Genomic DNA, 26,154 nt, shown 5'->3' with positions numbered 1-26,154 from the left:
ATGATAGTTTTGACCTCGGATTGTTTGAAGCGGGGGAGAGGGGGATCAAGTTGATAGGGAGATTCCAGATAGTTGATGATGGAATTCTCTTCTTCTGGTAGGTTGTTGGAGGGGTGCGGTTGAAAGACGGATGCTAAGTGATTGGCAAAAGTGTGTGCTTTGGTACTGTTGGTACTCGCCCAGGTGCCTTGTGGAGTTAGAAGTGGAGGGGAGGGTGTAGTAATGTGTTTGTTTTTCTTAACTGCTTTCCAGATGGAGTAGTTAGAAGATGCTGTGGGAGAAAGGTTTTGTATGTAGTGTTGAAAACTTTCGTTGAAGTTGTTTGAGAGAAGTTGTTTGAGTTCATAGGTGGCTTTGTTAAGTTGACGCTTGACGGTGCGGGAGTGGGTTGCGTGCCAGATTCGTCGAAGACTTCTTTTGTGAAGTATTTTTTGTTTGATTATAAGAGGACAATTGGAGGTCTGATGTACTATTGGTGATTCTGGTGTTGAGGACCATCCGGCCCATTGAATTAGGTTGTTAAAGGAGTTTATTGCTGCTTCTATGTCGGAGGGGGTTTTTAATGGGACGTGTAGGTCTAAGTGCTCTGTGAAGAGGAGATGGAATAATTCCCAGTTGGTTTTATTGTTGCAAAGGCTGGGGTGGGGTGTACGTAGTGAGATGTTGAATGATAATGTGATGAGGACTGGAGTATGGTCTGAGGATAGTTCAAGGCATGACTTGGCGGCTATGGAGTTGTGGGGGATGCCTTTGGAGATACAAAAGTCCACCAAATCCGGAAGTTTGTTTCGATCTGTTGGCCAATAGGTGGGTTCGCCAGATGAATGGTGGTTGTAGTGGAAGCGTTCAATGAAGTTTTGGATTGTGCGTCCTCGGGGCGAGATGAGTCGAGATCCCCAGTCCGTATGCTTGGCGTTGTAGTCGCCACCTGCCAGGAACTTATGACCAAGGGAAGTATAGAAGGATGTTAAATGATCGTGAGTTATGGTATATTTAGGGGGGAGGTAGACTGCCGAAATTGTAATGAGGCCATTGGGGCCTTCAAGAGCTATGCTAGTAGCTTGAAGGTAATCTTGGGTAAATGGGTTGAGAGGGTTGTGTTGGATGGTGCATTTTATTATTATGGCTGTCCCACCACGGGCTGTTCCGGCCGGGTGATTGGTGGTATAGGTGATATAATTCGGGATGCGGAAGAAGTTTTTTGTGGTGAAATGCGTCTCGGAAATGAGAAGGATATCAATGTTGTGATTTAGTAGAAACATTTGGCATTCATTTCGGTGCTGAGTGAGCCCATTGGCGTTCCAGATGGCGATTTGGAGGGTGTGTGAAATTATGTTAGTTTGGTTAGAACGGAGGAAAGGAGGGACAATAAGGATGTTATTTGGTCGAGAAGGCCTTTCATCATGTTTTTGAGGTCGTGTATATCAGGGTTGGACGGTGTTGTATGTGAAGATTGGAAATGAGGGGAGGGGGGTATGTCTTGCGGGGTTTTCTCTATGTGAGTGGGGTTTGAGATATTTTGTTTGGTAATTTGCGCGTATGTTGGACGAGGTTGGATATGTGTGCTGTGGTTGGCGGGCGGGGGAGAAAGAGCAGAAGGTATAGGGCGGAGAGAGGGGTAGGTTTTTTGCTGAAGCTCTTTGTATACCGTGCAGCCTTTGTAATTGGCAGGGTGGTTTCCGTTGCAGAGGACACAGCGGACGTCGCTTGAGCGTTCTTTTCGTGGACAGAGAGAGGTTAGATGGGGGCCGGCGCATTTGACGCATCTGGGTTTTAAATGGCAGAAATTTTTTGTATGGCCATAACGCTGGCAGTTGGAGCATTGAGGAATGTCTCTTTTTCGATTAGGAGATTCAAATTTGATCTTACATTGCTGAAGATATTCGACTTGGAAGATGTCTTTATTGTTAGGGGCGGGTTTGAGGTCCACGAAAAACATTGATAGAGGGAGTTTAGTGAGACGGTGCTTGATGTTGAAGATGTTGGTGACTGAGTGTCCTAGTTTCTCAATTTCTGTTTGAATGTCTGCTGGATTTATGGAGTGATGCATGTTTTTGAGAACTACCCTGTACGAGCGATCTTCTTTGGGCTTGAATGTGTGGAAGTTTGTGTTTTTTTCTGTAAGGGCTTTAACTATTGCTCGGTATGATTCTGAGGTTTTGGGTTGGATTTTTACTTGATTTTGTGCAAGAGCTTTGATTTCGTATTGTTGGAAAGAGATCTGGTCGAGTAGTTGAAGAAGGGGAGGAATGGTGATGACGTCACTTACAAATATTGGAGGTGGTTTTGGTAGTATCCCAGCAGCGGTAGCTTGAGGGTTGTCTGATATGTCCTCTGAGGAGAGAACTGAGAAGCGGTTAGCGGTCGTGGTGGGGTGTATCCAGAGGCTGTCTTCTTTTGTGTGTTTGTTGACATGAGTTGATTCTTCCTGATGTGGGCAACTTCTTTTGGTGCTGATCATTGTCCAGGGAGCGGAGGATTCTTGGCTCGTGATCGAGTCCATTGTTGTTTAAATTTGCGGGTAGATATGAATTTTGATTGAAGAGTGTAGTTAGAAGTGAACGTTGGCACTCGATGAGAATCGGTTTGTATGCACTGAGTAACAGAGTATTGATTTCTTTTACTTAACTCGCGAGACAGAGTGGTCGCTATACTAAACAGCACTGCTCGGCGGTCGCTAGTTATATAATATAGTGGATCATTCTATGACGATTGCAAATAGTTTCTTGTTTTGTATGACACGCCATGTTGTGTCGTTTGCAAATAAATTCTGAACCTAGCCGAATAACTCGAGCACACTTCAAGTCTTCTCAGTTTGCTGTTTTCGCTAAACGTTTCTTAGTAACTCCTTTCGACAATGTATATTCGTCTGCTTCCTTCCACACGTCTTAACGCCTTGACTAACAATGCAGAACTGTTGAACACTGTGATTGAAATGACTAATTCACACTTCAGTATAATGTAAAAAAAGTATTAAATAGGCCATGAGATGACATAAAAATGAGGTTGAGTAAATTTAAATACAGGTAGGCCTATAGTATTATGAAGGTACAGTATTACAGTACTACTTTTAATAACACTTGTCTTAACTGGGTTTTCGATTAATCGTGATTTCCATGCCCACCATTATCCCGGATAATCGAGAGTTGACTCTATTACAAACTGAGCAGACTTGGTAGAAAATAACTAAAATGCTATGTTTCATGTAGTTTCTATTTTGACGAGCAAATTAATTGTCTCATTTTCAGGTTTATTTGCAGTACAATACATAAAACAGCTTTACAGGAAACATTATCTTATAAAAATATAAACACTTTTATCTTAATGCTTCTTCCATACCAAGGTTGGCTAAAGCTATGTCAGTTTTCATTAAATATAAAACTGCAAGTAAGGAAGACAAATCGAAATTAATTATGGTTGTAATAATGACTAGTTCCCCAAATTATTCCTGTTTTCTTATATGATGTGATTTTGAAGTCAGTACATGTTGCTTTAAGATGAATTCTTTAAACATTGTGACATGTTAGTGTCACAGACTACAGTGGCCTAATTTGCACGTTTACATGAAAAACACAGATTTTCTGATAACGGGCAATATGGAGGAAAGCATGGTTTACATTATAAGTACAGTTGAAGGCAGGATGTAGCTGTTTCCACAGATACGAAGGCAAATCGAAAAGTCTTTGCCCCTAGTTTTTTTTTCAGCCACAATAATACACATACAAGGAAATCAAAATACAGGCAATGTTCTAAGTACCTTTGACTATTTTTTGACACAGTCACCACCCCGGTTCAGGCATTTGTCCAATTGCACCACTAGTTTGGAGATGCCACTGTTGTAGAATTCGGCCGGTTGAGCGCGGAACTACCGCCTAAGCTTTTGGATGATCTGAACAAGGCCAAGAGAATGATGACATCACTGCAACATTTGCAGCGTCACTCCGTGGAGGGTGAAAGGTTCCTGGATCTCATTGTCACCGGAGATGAAACGTGGGTATTGCATTTCACTCCAGAATCCAAGCAGCAGAGCAAGGTGTGGAAACATCCCAGTTCGCCTGTCAGGAAGAAATTCTGCAGAATGCCATTTGTCGAGAAGTTAATGGTCACGGTCTTCTGGGATTGCCGTGGACCGCTCCTGCTGGATTTCATGCCACTAGGTGCCACCATCAACGCGGACAGCTATTGTGATACACTTGCACGTCTGTGAGCTGCCATCAGGAAAAAGCCTGGGGATTCTTGTGGACAATGTGGTTCTCCTCTATGACAACGCCAGGCCTCATGTGGCAAACAGGACTGCTGTCCGACTGCAGTCATTTGGATGGGAGATTATGGAACATGCATCATATAGTACAGATGTCGCACCCAATGATTATCACATGTTCAGTACACTGAAGAAGTTCCTGGTAGGCCAGAGGTTCAGTTCCGATGACGATGTGAAAACTGCTGTCTGGCAATGGTTCCGTGCTCAACCAGCCAAATTCTACAACAGCGGCATCTCCAAACTAGTGGTGGGATGGGACAAATGCCTGAACCAGTGTGGTGACTATGTGGAAAAATAGTCGAAGGTACTTAGAACACTGCCTGTATTTTGATTTCCCTGTATGTGTATTATTGTGGCTGAAAAAAAAATAGGGGCAAAGACGTTTCGATTTGTCCTCTTATTTCCTTTATGTTAAAATTCCCATTTGTCCTAAAACTTAGTGAAATGATTACAGTTAATTATGTATTGATCTTTCATTATCATAAGTAAATAAAACAGTTACAGAAATTATAAACTTAAATAAACATATACTATGGATGTTTGAAATTTCAATTAAGGGAATGTAAGAAAATCAGTAAAACTTGTAATCTTTGTATGAGTGGTTAAGTTTAAAATGAAAATTGTAGTCTTCGTATATTATATTCTCTGTCTCGGATCTTTTATTCTGCAAACAGACTTGGATCATTTGTTCTTCCCAATTTTTTATCTGTTTTATCCAAATTGCCTATTTTGGTATATCCACGTCAGAAGATTAAAATCTTTCGGCATAATTATTCTTCCATATGTCTGTAGTACTTGAACTTGTGTCAGCATTCAGGGCCAAAGTTACTTACATAATTCAAGATGCTCAACATGATAGTTCAAAAATTGTTATGAAAATTATAAACACATGAAGGAGCACAAGAAACAGTGGTCTGCTGACACCACATTCAACCCATTAGCATTTTTTTTCAAATTCTTGTGGTGCGGTTAGTCACTTAGTATTTAGGCTGCAAGTGCAGCTTTTGTACGAGATCCAGGTGATAAGTGGGGTAGTGAAGCACTGAAGTTCTTGGAGAGAAACCTGCATGTTGCCAGTGTGGGCTGCCCCATGTGTGTTTGTTATGGTAAGAGGCTGGTTACCAATGGGCCGAGCTATGGCACGGCCTGATCCATTGGCATATTTTGATGGCTTGAGATGTTTACCAATTAGGGTTATGTTAGTTATTTGACAGTTGTGATTTTCCATAAATTGAAAAGCGTCTTGATTTACTTGTAAGACTGAAAATGTAGCAATCCTGCATAGATATTTTTGTGATTATTCTGAGGCATTTGACTTGATGTGTTACAATGCCAATGGGTTAAATATAGTGAATACATAAAAATAAATATGTATGTGTTTAAAAGATTCATTGTATCCTTTCATACGTGCCTCATGTGGAGGAAAATATTATTTGAAACTTTTACATGATGAAAAACATTTAGGAGTTATCAAAACTGACAAAAGAAGAAAGTAAGAATATGTCAAGAGTTCATAACAATGCTGTAAAATGTACAACAATATAAATTTTTCTTTAGTAATTGTGCTTTCCACCTAAAAGTATCCAAGAATTAAACACTGTAATGTATTTCCCACATAGTTCTGTTAACAACAAATTATTTGAGAAAGAATAATACACATGAAGATAATGAGTATTGTCTGCAGAAAGCATACTCCATTTACTTCTGTATCTGCTATCCTGGAACTACGGGTATGGCAACTTATACTGTATCATTCTAATACAAGTGATTCACATTGAGGAGGCCCTGAATTACTAATTATAAATCAGAATAATTTACCAATGAAAACCAAACCTGGCAAGCACATGGTATGGTAGATGTCCAACTGGAGACATAGGTTAACATAATGCTCCATGTCTGTGATTGTAGCCAGCATGGCAGGAGAGTTTGTAGCAGTGTTACTGTAATGGAAATGGTGTGAATTGGGCAGGCTGGCACCAGACCAGTGTTATCAAGTTTCATTTCCATCAGTATATCATTGCGTGATTTATAATTACTATTTTTGAGTCTCCTATGAGTGAGTCACTCTATAGTTCAGTGCTTAATTACATTATAACGCACAACATCCATCCGTACCTACAATATTATTCACATGTAGTTGTATAACATTTTCTTTTAAAATTGATATGTACACACACACACATATTGTAGCACATAATTTTGGACATATCCAGGAAATGGTTAGTACAGTTATTGTATTTATTTGTATTTTTATTATTATGATATAATACTAGGATTTGGTAACGCAATAAAGCATACTTACAGGTTTATTCTTATTTACCTTGGCAATAACATAGTATATCATGTTATGTTTCTCTGAAACAAGAAATGACATACCTTTGAGTTATGTACATACCCACACACACTTTCATTTACACAGTGATATGTTTATCTACATTAGACATCAGGCTGTAAATCCATTCAACAAGGAATGAATTAATAATATTTTACATTGAAACTCCCATTTAATTTTCCTTGATGTAAGGTTATCCCTCATTTATCTTCCATCTTCAGTGATCCCAAGTCAATGACCTTAGCATTAAATTTTCTCCAGTCAAGATTTTCCTTAGTTTCATTTCAGAACTTTTGTTCTCCAAGGAAACCTGAAGTGGTAGTTTCACTGTAATAAGTTAAAATTAAATGTATAAGTATTTAAATGAATTTACAATAAATGAGCAATAAGTCTGGATTTCATAAACTTTTACAGTGAGTGAACATGAACAATGAGGAAAAAAGAAGTAACTAGTGTTATGTGTTGGAATTTGTGTTATAGTTCCATCTATTGCAACTATGTTTCTTTTCCCCCTTTAGTGTCGTTTGTAGACGTTAAGAGGATGAAGAAATTCATTTGAGATTGTGATATGGCCCAACATATTCAAAGCTCTAGGTGTGATACTTTGGACACTCATGTGCAATACCATCTGAACAAATCACAGTTTGTCTTCCATTGTTCCTTGAGTAAGAATCATGGAAATTGTGCAGAATATTTAACATGTGCTTATACTAATTTTATCTTAGGCTTCATCTGTAGTTACACCAAGTGAACCCTCTGCTGTCTTCTGAGATGTGATGCTATGTAGTCATTACCAGACTACGCGGTATCACGTCCCAGAACACGGTAATATTTGTAGCTGCTGCTGTGAGAATATCGAAATCCTATTTGTTTATTGTAACAGAAGGGCTATGCCGTAGTTCAGGCCGTCACCAGCCTCTCTCTCAAAAAGCCTTGGTTCAATCCCAGGGCAGTCTGTGTGAGATTTGTGGTGAGTAAAGTGACAGTGGGGCATGTGTTTCTCTGAGTACTTTGGTTTTCCCCTGCCAGTTATTCTACCAGTGCTCCATTTTCTCAACTATCTTCCTGGACTGGTACAGTGTGCCCATCCATATACCAAGTTCGAAAGGACTTAGTGTCACCCCACCACAGTGGGAGTAATAATAACATTATAAGGGAAACACGTTTTGTCATAGAAGAACTTTTAAGTGTGATATGTTTTATAACGTTAAGATAAAAAATTAAAATAAACACGTAGTGTTTATGATATATTTTTAAGAAACATTGGATCTGGTGTCCTGTGTGGAGGCCCTGCAAGTTGTAGAAGGTGACGAAAAGGGAATCTGGCGCCCGGGTTTATAACTGGGCTGCCCTGTCACTGGGTGATATAAATACAGAGACCTGGTTCTCCAGATTGGCGGTTGGCTGCATGACTGACGACCTTGCTCTGTAAAACTATTTCTGTTGCAAAATATAAAGAAGTGAAAACTGGATGGTCCGAATCACAGCACAATAGACAAGTCTGGCAGAATTTTCTAGGGAAGGCTCCAAAAAGGGCTGTTTTGCCAGTGGTGATGGTGGTGATGATGATTGTAATTGGTAATGAATATGAGCTGCTTTGTATGAATATACATGTATTTTCTTGCTTACTCCTCCATAAGGGGCATGCAGTAGCTTAGTTGGTTGAGGAACTATGCTACAAGGCGGATGGTTGTGGGTTTGATTTCCGATGAGGTCATTGGATTTTTTCAGTTTACTTAATCCTTGCAGCCTCACTTTGGCCCTGGGGTCGACTCAGCCTCTAACAGAAATGACTACCAGGAATCTTCCTGTGGGGGGTAAAGGGTGGCCAGTATGGAAAGTTGACAACCTCACCGCCATCTGTGAGCCAGATGTCTAGAAAATGTGGGAGCCTCAACATCTCACAACCCCACGGGCCTCCACGGCCTGTTACAGGGATAGCTTTACCTTTACTCCTCCATAAGCTTGAGGCTGGAGCTCTCTGAATCATTTAGACCTTACCTCACTAGTGCCGAGTATAGTGACATTAATCAGTGTCACTTTCATGCCAAGATATTGCTAGTTTATGGTAAAAATCCCTGTAAGACTTCTGTATTACAAAATTGGACCTATGGTGATAAACTTAGGTGGTAATTAACTCTGTTGAGTTGAGTCCTTCTGAAGAAGCTAACAGTTTTTTAGCTACTCAAAAATTTCCATCATTTTATGAAACTGGAAGGTCTGTTACCATGATCACAAGGGCTGACCACTTGTCCGAATCCTGAGCCAGATGAATCTAGTTCACACCATCCCATTATATTTCTTTAGTATGCATTTTATATTCTCCCATCTATGCTAAGATCTTGCCTCTTTCATATTTTTGTAATGTTGATTTCTTTACAATAATCTAGAGTTAGGGCTTTATCTCAGTGTTTCTGTTAAACAAACACAGATCATTTTAATTACGTCATTAGTGATTGCTGCTTTATCATGTAGCTTGTACTGTACATAATTTTTATGTCCCATAAATTTCACTTCTTCTAGCCACTTCATGCAGTATAAATTAACAGGACTTGGTATTCATTTCAGAAATACACTACTGATCATTTTCAGCATGTTCTGTATAATCATATGGTGAGCTAAGGGCAGAAATAGATACAAAATAAATTGTATGCTAAAATGGCATACAAAATATCTAGATTCTAAATCAAAACATAATTGTTATCATTGAAGCATGACTACTATCAGTGATTTCGAAGATGTAATTGACTTTGCTAAAATTTATTACAATGTAACATGTCTTTCAAAAAGGAGAGAAGATAACATTTCCTGTACTAGGTACACATTGGCAATGTATACTCATTTGAAAAAGACAAGTGTTGTAAAATATGTTATGTGCCTTGTAATGTAATAAGAATATGGAATGGAATGTGATGAGTTTTATTCATAAGGAGGGCCCGGATTTTGATGACCTGAAAATAGTCCATGATTTATTTAAATTATTTAAACCTGAAAATATTTAAAAAATGACCGAAAAAATCCAGAAACATGACGTAAAATACGACCCAAAAATGTAATATGCAGGGCCCGGATTTTGATGACCTGAAAATATTAAAAAAAGACCTATAAAACGACCGAAAAAATCCAGAAAAATGACCTAAAGGAGCAAAGAAAGAACAGTTCGCTTCAACATTATTTACATTTCAGAAAATATATGAAGAAAAATTCCCTAAAATGGCCAAAAACGACAAGAAATACCCTTAAAAGTCCAAAAAATTACCCCCAAAATGAAAAAATTACTTTAAACCTAAAAATGTCAACAAAATGACAAAAAATTACCTATAAAATTTACATTTCTGTAACCAGCAGCTCATATTCGAGATTTATATATTTAAGAGCATTACATGTCATCAAATTCTGGGCCCTGTTCATAAGTATTGGTCTGAATGTGAATACTATTGCTGTGAGATGTGAGGTTCTCCTGATAGGAATGATGAAGATTACTGTCTTCTGGGATATGATCCTATGTAGTCTGGTAGGACATTTCTGCTGCTTTTGTCTTCGGTGTAGATTTTAATATGGAATGGAGATTAATAGAATATTTCTGTATCCTCTGTGGGCTCTGGTTTCTGTTACCATCTTGGTAACACAAAGTTTGAAACATGTTCATTCTCCTTTATTGTTTGTGTGTTGCATTTTTTCAAATCTAGTACCATTATGACTGCATTAAAATTCGTTTGCTAGTCCCATACTACTGTCAGATTTAAATTCCTTATTCCTGGATTATAGAAATTAAGGATCACTAAGAATGTGGCTCATGTAGGATATGTAATCAAGATTTGTGTCTTCTGGGATGCGAAGCCGTGTAGTTTTGTAGGTAGTTGGTGATGTTTTACAGGAGCCTACTGCATCTATCTTCTGCCCTAAAGACTGAGACAGAAGGTTCATCCAGAGCATTATTATGTATCTACCAAATTACATGATACCACTTCCCAGGAGACCATAATCCTTAAATTCACCACTATGTGAACCTCATATCCCATTTTTACAAAATTTGTGGTTTTAAACACTGCAAAACAAGGGGTAACTAGAAGTCATCTTCTCATTTGATCAAAAGTTTTAATGGATGTTAAAAAACTATCTTCTGTGTATACACCATGCTTAAGGTTTAACCTTTATCATGCATATGCTGCACCTGTATGACAGCATGTGTGGGTCGATCAGGATGCAGCATGCTTAGTATCTCATGATTTACAATACAGTGACCTTCATCTCTAGAATAAAATCCAGGTGGCAGTGCTGTAGAAGGGGGAGATCGAAATTCATTATCCCCGAATGATAAAGGTTATCTGTCATGTGAAAATGATCATTAGTATGAAATAACATTTCTTACATATTGAGCCTCTGGAACAACTAAGTGGCGGTTAAATTATGATGTCCTCCAGGCTCGCTCCTTGATGACTGATGATAAACAGGCTGATACTGTCCATGACCGTGCCTTGATGGTGCATATGTCTGATTATAGGGCACCGCAAAACTAGACAAACTATGAGCATTATATGAGTTACCAGCATGCGATGATGGCAAGTCTTTTATTAATTGAGGAGCATTCTTATTGGAAGAAGGGTCTCCACTCATTGCATTTCTGGAAGGTACTGAAGTCATTAGTAACATTGGCTTGACTCCACTCATGTTGTATTGAGATTTCCATTGCTGTGGTGATGACGAAATGGGCGATGTTCTGTTTGGGTTGGTGGGTGGTTGAGGAGGTGGCTGATTCGGTGATGTAATGATGTCTGGTGGAGGGTCAGAGAAACGATGACAGTCTCGAGAGTTGGACTGGTTGTTGGAAGTATTTGAGTTTTGTGATATTCCACCAGTGGGAGACTGACAAGAGTTTGTCAAATTGCTGCCTGTCCCACATTTAGGTATCTGAAATGAGTAATGTGCAATTAGAATTGGGAAACATTGCAATTGAAACATGAAAATGACACAAGATGCCTGTATGGAGAAAGATAGAAATTAAAATTTAAAGTTAGATTAGGCAGGATTAAAGAGAGCTGAGATAGTTCAATCATTATGGTAACTAGGCTATGGCTGGATGACCAGAGAATCGGGGTTTGACTCATGGTTGGGGCAAAGTTGCTTCTCCTCATAACCATGACTGAAACAACTCTCGGGCTCACCCAGCCTTTTGTCCAATGGGTACCTGGGGCTCTTTCTCTGGGGTTGTGCAGATTTGATACAGTATATAAAATATATTTAAGCATGATGTGTTTGTCAATCAATTAATAAATATTGTTGCATTTTAGTGACTAGACACAGGGTTTGGCTTACTAATTGGATTTATTGAATGCTTGTAACGTGTAACTGCAAGTGATTGTAACAGTCTCACTGATTTACACACTCTGTAGGTCACTACAACTACAGCTCACATAAAAGTCTTCTGTTTGTTTACTAGCTGTTACTAGATAGCGGCTGCTAATGATGCAACTCAAGACTGCTAGCTGCCAACTCCGACCTCCAGCTGACTATCTACTGACTGGCTTGTCTAATTGGTTCTCATTATATAATGCTGGCATGCACTGCGTAGGAAGCACTGCATCCTCTATTGTTGGGGAGCCGGGATAGTGTAGTCAGTATAGTGACTGGCTACAGGCTGGACGACTGAGGGGTTGGCTTTCAATGTGATTTATAATAACTGTGTACAGGATTGTGTGAGACAGTAAATATATACATATGCATGTGCACACAAACAAACAAGCTGGGAAGAACTAATCAGCTACTTTTCTTTCGCTACAAATTGAGGGTTGGCCTCAGCACTGACTGCATAGAAGACACAGTAACTAACAGTTACTGTATTGTTTCATGTGTATTTGTTGCCACTGGAATGTGTTTACTGAGCCATTACTTGGAAATGACCGTTTCTTCTGGCTCCACTATTCTGACTTTCAGATATAATATTACATTGCTCCCTTCTTAAGTCTGCTCAGCAATTTGAGAGGCTGTAATTTTGGTATTACTGACAGGAGGAATTTATGAAGTATGCCACTGAGATGGGCTCAGGTGCCATGATATACATATCAAGTTACAAGATTGTTGTATACATTCAAACGTCACTGGGGGGGGGGTGATACACATACAGACACACAGGCAGCAAAGGTGATCTCATAAATCACTTTTATCTTTTCAAAATAAGGAAAGTAGGCTAACAAACACATGAACAAACAAACACACACTTACAGTGATACAGTTTAAAACTCATAACTACAATGTAAATATGGTGACACCTAACCTGAGGCCGCAAGAGCTGAAGATTGCGATGCCCTCTTCGTAGTGTACCTGCTGGGGTGTGGGGTACTGATGCAGATGGTGGTGGAGGGTTATTAGGAGGAAGAGAGTTACCAGGTGTAGGCTGCTGACTATCACAATGTCCCAGTTCTGACATGGCTTTCCGGCTACGTCCACTGCCACTGCAGTTGTTTGAGGATTGTGGCAGACCCACTAAAGGCAATATAAAATTAGAAAATGTATATTGGTTGATATGAATTTTATAAAATAATGGTTCATGACAATTGAATATTAACCCTAGAAATGTCACCTATCTACAATTTCTACCTTTACAAAAATTGCTGTAGGTGACAGCATGTGATGTAATATTAGCATTTGATCTGAACTTTGTAATCCAGAGACATTTGGATGGAATCTTTTCCACATATTTGAAATTCTTAGAGCGTTTCTATTTATTGTTTTTTCATGAAAGAAAAGCTCTGACAACTTCAAGTAGCAGCTTGGCACTTCCAGAATTCAAAACTGGCACTGCTATAGGTAAGCAATAAGAGCAGGATGTTGAAGTTACTGCATTATAATCATGGCTGTAAGCACTCATTACGGTGAAAAAATAGTAAACAACTCATTTAGTAACAGGATTTTTCTGTATAAAACAGTACTAAACCATCAGTACATGACATAATGCTTGTTACAGTGAAACTTTCTTTCTGGGGGGTGCCACTAAAATGTCATTGTACTTATTGTCACCTGAATGTTGCCCATAATCATTGCAGTGTCCACTAAAGAAGTAAGAATCTGAGTAGACGTTCCTCCCGAAGAAACATGCTGAATTGGAAGGATATGGTGCCTCATCTCTATCATTGGTTGGTTGACAAATCTGTACCCAACCCTAAAAAGAGAAATACATTTATTATAACTTATTTAATAATGGATTTATAGATATATTGCGATTTTAAGGTTAACATACACGTACAGACAATAAAATAAATATGTATAGCTTCTGAGATTTTCGCAGCAGTGACTCTTTAGATTGTGGTCTTGTGGGATGTGATGCCATGTAGTCTTGTAGGCAGATAATGATGATTTAGAGGACCATGTTGCCTCTGTCTTCAGAGAGGATGTATCAAGTAAGAAGAACAAAGGTGTTCACCTTTACATACAATCTGGTGAAGTTCTCAAATTGGGCTTGATGCCAAGGCAACACATACTAGCTCAGTGAGCCATTCATACTGCATCCTGATCCTGACAACCTATGCTTCAACCTGGAGAATGGAGGCCACATGTGCCTCTGTAGCATCATTACTTGCCTACAGGACTACATTCTGTTACACCGCAGAAGACAGAATGGGAATACACATATATTCTGAATAACATTTATTTCTGTAACATAAAAATGAGCGTGATTTTTCTTGAGGGCATGATGTAGGTGTGTACAGGTTGTTGAGGTGTCTGAGGCCATAGCAAGAGGTGACTGTGAACTGTATATAAAAAACTAAACTCCATGGCTTGAGTCCACAAGCAAACTATACTGACTGAGTGACTGCTACTTGTTGGCGAAGTTAATGTCAACTTTAGCAGATAGAGTGTGTCGCATGGTCAGTGCAATTAATTCCTACGGTCATTAATTTTGGTTTTCTAGACTGGAGTGAACTGTATAAACTATATATAAGGTTGAAGAAAGCAGTCTTCTGGGATGTGGCACCATGTAGATGTGGTGTTGACCGACATTTTGGAGGAACGTATCACCTCCATCTTCAGGGTAGAAGGAAAAATAAGAAAATCCACAAGGGAAGAGACAGTGAGAACAGGTGCAAGCAGACTAATGTTGGAAATAAACTCAGCTATATGAGAGGAGGGAAGGAAGGGACAAGTCTACGTGGGAAATCAGTGGCGAGGGAGAGGGGAAGGGTCTGGGACAGGAGCANGCTGTCCCAGCACATCAAATCAGTGGGTCTGCCTCCAAACAAATTATCCAGTTTTCTCCGGCTGGTCAAAGATAGCCTGGGACTAAGGACACAGGGTGTATACAGTATCTCATGTGAGAGCGGCAAAGTCTATATTGGGCAGAAGGGCCCCTCCATGGACATGAGGTTGAAGGAGCATCAACGGCACATCTGTCTCGAACATCCGGACAAGTCAGCTGTAGCTCNCAATAACAAGACTCTAACTGTCAAACAGTAATAAATATCTGGTCATAAGCCCACATGGGGCTCAACACCAAGACTGACTGACTGACTGACCACCAGTCACAATGTGAATTTGACTCTGAACACCCCCCTGGGACATGACGCCAGATCCACAAGGCCACACAGTCCAAGACTGACTCACATAGCAACCCCCTCCCCCAAGCTTAAGGGTTAATGCCCTCCCATTAACCTTGCCTTTCTCCCTTGACACAATATCCTATACCTGCTCAAACCTTGCTATTGTCCCAGACCCTTCTCCTCTCCCTCGCCACTGATTTCCCATGTAGACTTGTCTCTTCCTTCCCTGCTCTCATATAGCTGAGTTTATTTCCAACATTAGTTTGCTTGCACCTGTTCTCACTGTCTCTTCGCTTGTGGATTTTCTTATTTTTCCTTCTACCCTGAAGATGGAGGTAACACATTCCTCCGAAACGTCGGTTAACACCACATCTACACGGTGCCACATCCCAGAAGACTGCTTTCTTCATAGTCACCACCGTGAAAACCTCAAATCTTATGTATATAAGGTTGTAAAAATACAGTGAACCCTCTTTATAACAGACCTAGCTATAATGGACAAAAATTGGCTGTGTATAATTGTGAATTCTTAGAGATAATGAGTCATTAAGAAGGTTTTGTGTTTAGAAGACTATTTTAAATAAAAAAGAACTCCAATATAAAAACCTTTATGCAATCACAGTGTTTCTGTGTTTATTGTGTGTACTGGCTATGTATCCTATGGTGTACTTCCGTGTATACTCCTCCACTCGGTTATAGCAGACATTGGCAATAACAGACTCTGTCCCCCTGTTAGTCTGTTATAATGAGGGTTAACTGAATGTTCATAGTTTTTGCTAGAATTGTATGATTTCGGGTTCTGAATTCCTGTAAGTTTATTCCTGACCCATATTTGAAGGTACAAGTTAATGAGATGTTTATTGAATTCACAGAAAGAACAGCATAGCATAACATTTCACAAATGGGAACAGCCGATTTCATATATTTTTTTTTTGAACTGAAAATATGAAATACTCGTAAGAAGTGAATCTTATATACAACAGGCAAATCACTTTGATGGTATGTGTGCACTTACCAGACCGTTGAGATGGTGACGTGAGCTACCAACTAGCGTTGTAGTAGCATATGGTGCAGGAGAACTGGAGCCATCACTACTGCCAGGTCCGCCACACCTCTCATCACAACCGCGATGCCCCTGGAATGTAGTGAGTGCTGCCATGTGATTCGGGTCCACTTCTGCGTAAGCAGGCATCGCATCACTGCCTGGGGTGTTGATGCCTGAGCCTGAGCCAGCCTGTTTCAGCATCCCTGTTTCAGCATAGTCATTGAGTGTTGCAGTGACTATGCTGCCATTGTGGAGTAGTCGGGACTCAGAGAGACTTCGTGTGTCCTTGTCACTGTTCTCTGAGTTACGCCAACAGTTTGGTCTATTCTCAATCCACAGTGATGAATCCTGAGGCAGTGAGTGAGGCGCTGGCATTGTTAGAGGGTGCGGTAAGCCAGCTGCTGCTTTCAGGCTTAGAGGGGTTGCTAGAACTCCACCATTAGAACAGGAATCTGAAAATACGAAATTTGTACTTAGCTCAGAAACTGTGCTGAGATTGTTTGAACTTAATGGTAAAAAAGTAAAAGGTAAAGCTCTCCCTGTAACAGGCCATGGAGGCCCATATGGTGGTGAGACATCGAGGCTTCCGTATCTTTTCTCGACAGTTGGTTCACAGATGGCAGTGAGGTTGTCAGCCCTATATGCCAGCTGCCCTTTACCCCCAGGAAGATTCCTGGTACTTATTTCTGTTAAAGTCTGAGTTGACCCCAGGGCCATAGTGCAGCTGGAAGGATTAGGTCGTTTGAAAAATCCAATGACCTCATTGGGACTCAAACCCGTGACTTTCCAGGCAACTGGGTTGGTGTAATTGTAACACACTTGACTTGCACAGGGAGAAGCTCAGTTCTAATCTCAGGTGGTACATGGGCTCTTCTGACAGGTCTTTCGTGGTTTTTGTCAGTCCTTCCTTCCAGGAAGATGCAAGGATAGTATCTGATTAGGCCATGACCACTTCTTTCTAAATCCTTTCCAGTTCATCACTCATCTATCATCTTACTATTCAACACTATATAGTCTAGCACTGAAAGTGTTTTAAAATAATTTTAGAATCTGTTATTATGCAGCTGGATGAATGTTGAAAACTATTTTGTAATTTTTTAAATTTCTGTTAACATGATATTGATTTTATTAATATTTCATAGTAGTCTGGATTCCATATAGAAATATGAATCAACTGAAATACTGTAAATCAAAATATTGTCCTCTATTTTATGAATTATGGATTGTGATATTAAAATATCAGTGTCACACTTATTAAGTTATGAGACTGTATACTATGTATTTATAATATTGTGATGTGCTGCCTGAAAGCCAGTCTATAAGACATCCATCACCATGAGAAAGCATGCTACCTAGGATACCATTTGAAGCACATGAGAAAGTAACACTGAGCTTCCACCATTACAAAGAGGCTAGTAATATCTAAGAAACGAATTGTTTGAGGCAGAAAGATGTATTTCCGCGGCAACAAGAGATTCATTTGCGCAGCAGCAGGCGAAACTAAACCCTTCGACAAGGTGTTCCCTATTCAGCCCCAGTGCAGGATATAACAGTCCTACTTCGGCAAGAGACCAGTTAGTTTGTATCTGACAGGAGACCAGTTACTTCGTATCTGACGAGAGCTAAGGACAGTTGAGCTCCAAGCAGAGCAGAAGACAGGTCACCAAGATTAGCGGTGCGAGAATGTATAACATTGAAGAGGAAACATCCGAGGATGTTACAAGTGTGAATAATTTTATTTGTGCATGTAAAAAGTGAGTGTCCAATAAATATATTCATTGAAGTCTGAGACCCACAAAATTTCTTGTTGCATTGCCTAGGAAACATGGAACAATTTGAATTTCAATTTTTTTGAGAAGTTAGAATTTAAATTTTTTGTAATAAAGTTACAAGAGAAACAACTGCAATTGTTTGGGCCTTGTAGAAGAAATGGATATAATGACAGGGAGAAGGAAAGAGACCTATGGGACAACCCAAAACAAAGTTTACACATGTACAGGATGACATCAGGAAGAGAGGAAAGATCTGGCAAGAAGTTAAAAGAGAAAGTTGTGGGAAGAAAGAAGAGATTGGAGAGTGTTTCTGTCCATTTACCTGTGCCAAACATATGACATGCTAGAAGAAGAAGAAGAAATGTTTACCACGTATATTAGAGAGCGTTGATTTCTTGGTAAGGAGCTGTCTTCGCCGGACCAGCAGCATGGCAGCAAACAGAAGCACCATTACTGCCACCATACTCCCTAAGAGGGCTATGAACCACGTTTCTGTGAGGAAGTCACTTCCAGTAAGGCCTGGTGTGAGGCTGGGTTCATGACCAATGGGTTGTCTGCAATGAAAAATGAAGTGTTTGATTCAAGGCATGAAAGATCGATGGACACTGCCATAACATTCATATATATGTGGTCTAAGCAGGATTGCCTGTAACTTCAACTTTGGGAATACACTGCATGGAGTTTCTAAGGGGTTCTGACATTTATGCAAACATGGTAATTACCATGTTCGAGTTTAGTGTCTTTGGGGGGTTTTGATGTCATTATATAGGTCTGGCAGTGCATGATGAGAGGAAGGTGGATCTGTGATTGGATGAACCATAGAGCACATATTGTCTCATCAATTGGATCAACCATCTCATTTGTAAGAGTACTAATATTCATGCTTATCATATGAGAAAATTTAAGAACTGAATGACCAGTTTTATTTGATGTGACAAAGACTTATAAAACATGCAGTTTAAAATGTTTGTCAGGTTATGAATATTTCACTGCAAAAAATCTGAAGATTACTTTACACTGTTGTATTTCTATTGGTTTTTGTATTGTGTCATAAAGTGAAAATTTGTATCATGTTTCAGCTTTTAAAATGAAATAATTTTCCATTTGTGCTATTCTGCAAAGTTCCATTTTATTTGGTACATGGTCATTCATGCATTTCTTCAAGAGGTTGCTGCGTAGGATTTGCTGAAATAAAAAGTGTACATTCCATTAAGTATTTTCACTGTTTATTTATTTTAAGATAACTTATTTCTGTTAAAATAGTTATAAAGAGTGTACTACAATTTCATATACAGTCAACTCTCGATTATCCGGGGGCGGATTAACCGGTTTGCGGCTTAACCGGGGCTTTTTTTTTTAAGTTTATATGTTGTTTAATATTCATTCACTTTTGTTTCACATGGTGAGTTTAACACTATTTTCGCACTAGTGTGAACCGAGCTCTGCATTATTTCGTCCCGTTATGCGAACACAATGTTCTAGGGTGGGGGTGAAAGAATGCAAGAATTTTTGGAAAGTTTCAAGGACAAATACACCGCCCCAGGTTATTTAACGGTACCATCTCAGTGTGAGAGTGCATTGTGAAAGTAAGTATCAGTTTCTTAATATAGATCTTCAAGTGCGTTAGCAAAATGTCGGGGTTTAAAAGGAAGCGTGTTGTGTTAAGTATTCAACAGAAACTTGAAATTATCAATCAGCTGGAAAAAGGAGCTGTAGTTAAACAATTAGCAATGCAATACGGTATTGGAGAACAAACTGTTCGTGATTTGAAAAAACAAAAGAATGAGTTAATTTCCTTTGCTTCGTCTTCTAATTCAAGCGGAATGAAGAAGAGAAAAACCATGAAGAAATCAACATACGATGATCTCGACAAAGCGATGCTGACCTGGTTTAATCAACTAAGGGCACAGGGAACAACAATAACAGGACCAGTTTGTGCTAAACAAGCTAAATATTTTTTCGAAGCACTTGAACTAGAAGGGAGTTTTGACGCTTCTTCCGGTTGGCTAACACGTTTCAAGCAGCGTCATGGAATACGAGAAATCAGTATTCAAGGTGAGAAATTGTCAGGGGACTTGTCAGCATCAGATCAATTTTGCACCAATTTTGATAGTTTTGTGAAAAGTGAAAATCTGCTGCCAGAACAAATCTATAATGCCGATGAAACGGGTCTTTATTGGAAATGCTTGCCAACCAGAACATTGGCATTTCAAAATGAAAGACAGGCTCCAGGTCACAAATCCAGTAAGGAGAGATTGACAGTCTTGTGCTGTTCTAATGCATCAGGAACACACAAACTAATACCAGTAGTTATCGGCAAAGCGAAAAGACCACGCTCTTTTAAAGGAACAGTAGCTTCAAGTCTGCCTATCCATTATTTTAACCAGAAAGTAGCTTGGATGAATAGAGCGATATTTAAAGAATGGTTTGATTTTAAATTCGTGCCTCAAGTTCGTGACCATCTAAAATCCCAAGGCCTACCTGAGAAAGCTGTGCTCCTCATTGACAATGCGCCCTCACATCCTAACGAAAGTCTCCTGAGGTCAGATGATGGAAATATTTTTGTGAAATATTTTCCCGCTAATGTTACCGCACTTATCCAACCAATGGATCAAGGAGTTATCTCAAGTATGAAGAGAATCTACAGATCAAATTTGCTACAAAAGTACATCGATGAAGGCAATGATCTGACGTGTTTCTGGAAGTCCTTTTCAGTATTAGATGCCATATACGAGATTTCAACAGCGTGGGATACAGTAAAGCCATCTGTATTGAAAAATTCATGGAAGAAACTGATGCCTTTCATCACTAATGAAGATGACGAAATCCATGGATTCACTGGATTCAGTGAAAATGAGATAGCCATAAAATTGACAAAAGTGGCTAACCAAGTTCATGGTGGTGAAGAAGTCAACGAGGAAAATATAAGAGAGTGGTTTAACTGTGACTCGTGTGAACCGGGCTTCGAAATGTTAAGCAGTGACGAAATCGTAACTTCAATGGGGGTGCAGCCAGAAGAGCGGGAAGAAAGTGAGAATGAGGAAGAGGTGGACAGTGTTGCCAGTAAGAAAGTATCACATGGTGCTGCGCTTAATCATTTGGAATCCTTACTAGACTATCTTGAGAGTGAAGAGGACAGTTTATTAAGTGACAAGCTAATATTACGTAGGCTTCGTACGGATATCCGTAAAAAGGAAAATGCCGCGAAAAAGCAAAAGACAGTATTAAATTATTTTAAGTGTTAAGTGTGACCGTAAAAAGTGCTGGATGTTGTTGAACAGTGATTGAAATAACTAATTCATACTGAGTGTAATGTAAAGAAAGTATTAAATAGGCCATGAGATGACATAGAAATGAGGATGAATAAATTTAAATACAGGTAGGTCTATAGTATTATGAAGGTATTAAAAGGTAAAAGGTAAAGTTGTTCCTCTGCTCAACGAATTAAGCCCTACGCCATTAAGGCGTGTGGGGGAGTGGATGTATAGATCCAAATTTTCTTGACCTCGGCACTAGTTGGAGGTGAGTGGTCAGCTTCACGCCCCGGCCGCTTTACCCCCGGGGAAAGAGCCCCCGGTACCCATTGGATAGGAGGTTGGATGGACCCCAGAGCCGGTCTGGACGATTTGGAGAAGTTAAAATTCTTGACCCTACCGGGACTCGAACTCCGACCCTTCACAGTCGTCCAGCCCGTATAATAAAATTTGGCTTAACCGGGTTTTCGATTAACCGTGACTTCCATCCCCACCATTAGCCCGGATAATCGAGAGTTGACTGTATATGATATTCCAAAGATAGTCTATTTTAATGCATGAATACAGTTTTCTTCATTCATTCAATCTCATGAGAATTGTGTTCTAGATGTTACAAAAATTGTGTGTGTGTGTGTGTGTGTGAGTGTGTGAGTCGAAGATCCTAGGGGTGTTAGATGTAAATAACAATCAGGAGCAACAAAATTAATTTCATAAATTGCAGTGCAGGTTTTTCTGCATAGGCTCACTGGTTATCTGTGAAAACTGTAGCTAAAGATGGTGACTGTAAAATTCTCATGTTGAATTTGTATTTGACATTTCACTAGATACAGGTAATGTGATATATACCTATGATGGTGATCTTTTAGCAGAAGTCTTGAGGTAGGGTCGAGCCTCAAGGTTGCTGGGATGCTGGGTGGACCAGGGCCAGCTCTTGTGGCAGCAGAGGCACTCACAGTGTATGTCACTCCTGCTGTCAGGTTAGTTAGCAGCAGGGATGGGGTAGCAGCATTTACTGTTACATTTGTCAGTATTCTGCTCGAAGCATTACTGCTGCCTGCACCTCCTCGAACCACCACCTGTTAAGTTGGAGTGAGATTTGATATTGTAAAAAGAAATTATGAGAAGTAAATATTTTTTTCGTGGTATGAGGCTTGAGGTTCTCATGGCATTAAATATGAAGTCTTCACTGTTCTGGGCTTTGACACCATGTAGTGTGATAGATGTTTAGCAATGTTTTGGAGCAATGTTCTGCCTCCATCTTCAGAGCAGAACTGGAAAGTGGAGACAGTAGGTTCCTTTTAAATATTGGTTAAAAACTATCAGACTACATGGGTCACATCCCAGAAGACTGAAGACTTAATTTCGTCACAAATTTTAGCCATATCATTTAGGAGCTATCCAGTTCATCTTATCTGAAGTATATGTATCGCATTCTTCGATATATTGTTGATTTCTACATCACTGCTCTCAAATTTCTGTCACAGCAAAGATTTGAGGTTCTCACATCAGAGATTATGAAGAGTTCTATCGTCTAGGATATAACATCATATAGTCTGTTGAAAGCCAACCAAATATTTTGGAGGAACATGTCGCCTCTATTTTCAGGGTTGAAGAATAAGCCAAGCCAGAAACTAGCATGAAGCAGACACCAAGCTGTTGACCTTCAACAAATTACATGGCTTTATATCCCAGAAGACAGAACCTGTGTGTGAGTGTAGCTTTGAGTCCATTTGTTTCAAGAGCTGGATCCCCCCCTGCCCGAAGATAGTATTAAGGTAAAAGGTCAAAGGTAAAACTATCCTTGTTAACAGGCTCTGAAGGCCCATAAGGTTGTGAGGTGTCGAGGCTCCCACATTTTCTCTAGACAGTCGGCTCACAGATGGCGGTGAGGTTGTCAGCCTTATGCACTGGCTGCCCTTTACCCCAGATTCCTGGTACTCATTTCTGTTAAGAGGCTGAGCTGGCCCAAGAGCCATAGTGCGGCTGGAAGGATGAGGTAAATTGAAAAAAGTCCACCTCATTGGCACTCAAACCCACAGCTTTCTTGCTTGTAACATAGTGCCTCAACCAACTATGCAACCGAGTGCCCCTGCCAAAAGATAGTGCATCATTGAGATTCAGTATCATTCTAAATTTCATAAAAGATAAAGTTGTCCATATGTTCCATTAATTAACCCTTACACTGCTGCGGTCGACATATGTTGATCTCTGAAAAACATGGCATCCTTCTGTGATCGACAAAACCCGTATTGCAAATTTAGAGTTTCAAATCTCAGGTTTCTTTTCACCAATCTCATTCAAACTTGGTGGGTGCATAGAGTCATCTATTGGGAACATAATGGAGCATCATTCATGTCAATGGCCGCATTCTTCTTCCCTCTAGCTTAAGAAATGTAAAAGGTTGCATCTGCAGCGTGAGGCACACACTCTGTGGTCATGTGACGCAGGTATTTCACAAGGCTAGTAAAAATAGTTTTAAATAAAGTTGTGGACTTTGGTCAACATGTGACATAGTGATAAGACTAGGATAGTGAATTATGTACTTTTTTGCCATCTTGGGACAACCCTGATTTAACTGGATTTTTCACCTGTGAAAAATACTGAATAATTTAACATTTTTGCAACTTCTGATGCCTGTTCCCTGTCTGAGGTAAGATTAGTTACAATTTATCACAAATTTTCATACTTTGCACTTAAATTATTTATAAAAGATTTATTCAAAAATAATTCACTGCTAGTATGTTACTTAACATACTAGCAGTGAAAGGGTTAAGCACTGTGCCGTGAAGATGTGTGGTGGAGTGAATGCATAAAAAGATTCATGTATTCTTAACCTTGGCACTAGATGGAAGTCAGTGGTTAGCTTAATGTCCTGGCTAGTTTATCCCCAGGGAATGAGCTGCTGGTACTCACTGGGTAGGGAGCTGGGTGGACCCTAGAATCAGTCTGCATAAAAGTCTCTAACTCCTTCCAGAAATCAAATCCCATCCCCTCTGCTGTGTAGCACTTAGCTACTCACTATATTGACTGAACTATTTCAGCTTCACCCTGTGTAATTTATGTAATTACAAAAGAGAGGAAAAAGTGACAAGATTCAAAAGTAGATGGAAGGACCAATTTTGAAACTTTTGAATACCAGAATGGACTTGTAGCACTGAATCCTTAGGAAGGCAATTTCACTATTTTTTTTTTCCCACAGCATGATTTAATTTAAGAATTCTAATGCTGCCTTTAATTTCTGCACATATTTCAATTCATTTTATCATTATGTTGAATGTATACCTGTGACAGTGAGTACTTCTCTTCAGGTTTCAGAAAGTAACAGTAAAAACTAAATCAAATTTCAACAGAAAAACAATCCTGGCATTTCTTCTATATTATTTAATGAAGTTCTTCTGCTACTTGATCTTATAAGCAGTTTTACTGTAGAGTGCAAACACATTTAAATTTCATTACACCACGATTTGAGCTTATCACCTGGTAGTTCCTCAGAATTCCATTGTGTGAGTTTGGTGGGGGTGGTTTCCATTTCAGATAGACAGCAGATGAATTCAGTAATATTGCTTCCATTTGAGTTGGAGGTTCAGATGGTACTGGAATATGAAAAACACAGTATGCAACAATTTCTATTTTTTATATATTGTTTCTTCAGAGGAATGTGATTGAAAGTTTAAAAATTGAAAGAAGAAACTACGTTTTTAAGAACAAAAAATACAAATGAATTATCTTTTCAATATTATATTTAAGCATCCTGTCACACTCTACACAATATATGACACAAACTCTGTCCTAAGTGCAACAATTTATTGTAGTTCTTTCATATTCCTTTCTTCTACACTACGTGTTTCGGCCGTAAATGGCCATCATCAGGTGTATACTCTCATGTGTAGCAGTGTAGCAGCTACGTGAGAGTATACACCTGATGATAGACATTTACGGCCGAAACATGTAGTGCAGAAGAAAGGAAGACGAAAGAACTACAATAAATTGTTGCACTTAGGATGGAGTTTGTGTCATATATTGAATTATCTTTTATTGAAAATATTTAATTTTAACATTTAAGACATGAATTCATAAACAAAATTTAATTCAATCCATTTCAATTCACTCATTCTCATATAAATTCATAATATTAGATCTGGCCCACAAAAACTAATTATGAATTGTGTTGAAGATCTGAAGCTTTCACAGTGAATACATGCAATTAATTCTTCTTGGGCAGTTAGCCATGTCAAAATGGAATGGATTTTCTGATGTATTTTAACATTTAATATCTTCCCTGTCTTACAGACTGTCATTCAAAGCTTATAGAGTTGGAAAGAAAACAGCTGTAAATTTTAAGCTATGTAGTAAATTAATTTCTCTTACCACCTTCTAATGTCCTTGCCATTCTAGAGTTAGAAGGTCGTCCATCAACAGTTTTGTGGAAGGGGATAAGAAAGAACTCATAACGAGTGTATTTGGCCAGGCCAGTGACTTGAAAGCCAGATGCCCCACCAGCATGAAGTACAGTCAACATGTTGTAGGCATCTGGTGAACGAGCACCATCCAGTGGACGGGAATAGATGTAGAAACCTTCTACATATTCCGAATTGAAGATCTGTAATATAATATCATCAGTGGACTAATGCATCCTCATGGACTTGAACAAAGGCTGCCTACAAATATTGTTAGCTTTTAAATTTTGGGTCTCTGGGTTGTGATACTATGTAGTCTTGTAGGTGGATGCCAATGTTTTAGAGAAACATGCTGCGTCTAACTTCAGGTCTCCAATCTTGAAAATGGAGGCACCATGTTCCTCTGAAGTGTCAGTATCCATGTACAAGACTATATGATGTCACAATCCAGGAGACTAGAATCTAAAAATTTACTGCCCTGAGCATATAAAATTTACTCTGTTGACTTATCACATCATCATCATCATCATCATCATCATCATCATCATCATCATCATCA

General features: G+C 39.3%; 1 protein-coding gene across 1 annotated transcript in view; it reads right to left on the bottom strand.

Annotated features, from left to right (window-relative positions):
• Positions 1 to 9,901: 9,901 nt before the first annotated feature.
• Positions 9,902 to 26,154, bottom strand: part of LOC111871439 (protein sax-3) — a 583,421-nt gene continuing 567,168 nt past the window's right edge. The window contains exons 10-17 of the mRNA XM_023864561.2: positions 25,567 to 25,798; positions 24,676 to 24,791; positions 22,045 to 22,274; positions 18,314 to 18,498; positions 16,143 to 16,624; positions 13,611 to 13,752; positions 12,868 to 13,076; positions 9,902 to 11,504 (exon numbers count right to left, since the gene is read on the bottom strand). Of these exons, the coding sequence (XP_023720329.2) occupies positions 10,986 to 11,504; positions 12,868 to 13,076; positions 13,611 to 13,752; positions 16,143 to 16,624; positions 18,314 to 18,498; positions 22,045 to 22,274; positions 24,676 to 24,791; positions 25,567 to 25,798 (2,115 nt within the window). The 3' untranslated portion in view covers positions 9,902 to 10,985. The remainder of the gene's footprint in view (positions 11,505 to 12,867; positions 13,077 to 13,610; positions 13,753 to 16,142; positions 16,625 to 18,313; positions 18,499 to 22,044; positions 22,275 to 24,675; positions 24,792 to 25,566; positions 25,799 to 26,154) is intronic.

Source organism: Cryptotermes secundus, unplaced genomic scaffold (assembly GCF_002891405.2).
Source record: "Cryptotermes secundus unplaced genomic scaffold, Csec_1.0 scaffold323, whole genome shotgun sequence".
In the NCBI taxonomy this organism is placed as follows: Eukaryota; Metazoa; Arthropoda; class Insecta; order Blattodea; family Kalotermitidae; genus Cryptotermes; species Cryptotermes secundus.
Note: the sequence above shows the minus strand (reverse complement) of the source record. Positions and strands in the feature narration are given on the sequence as shown.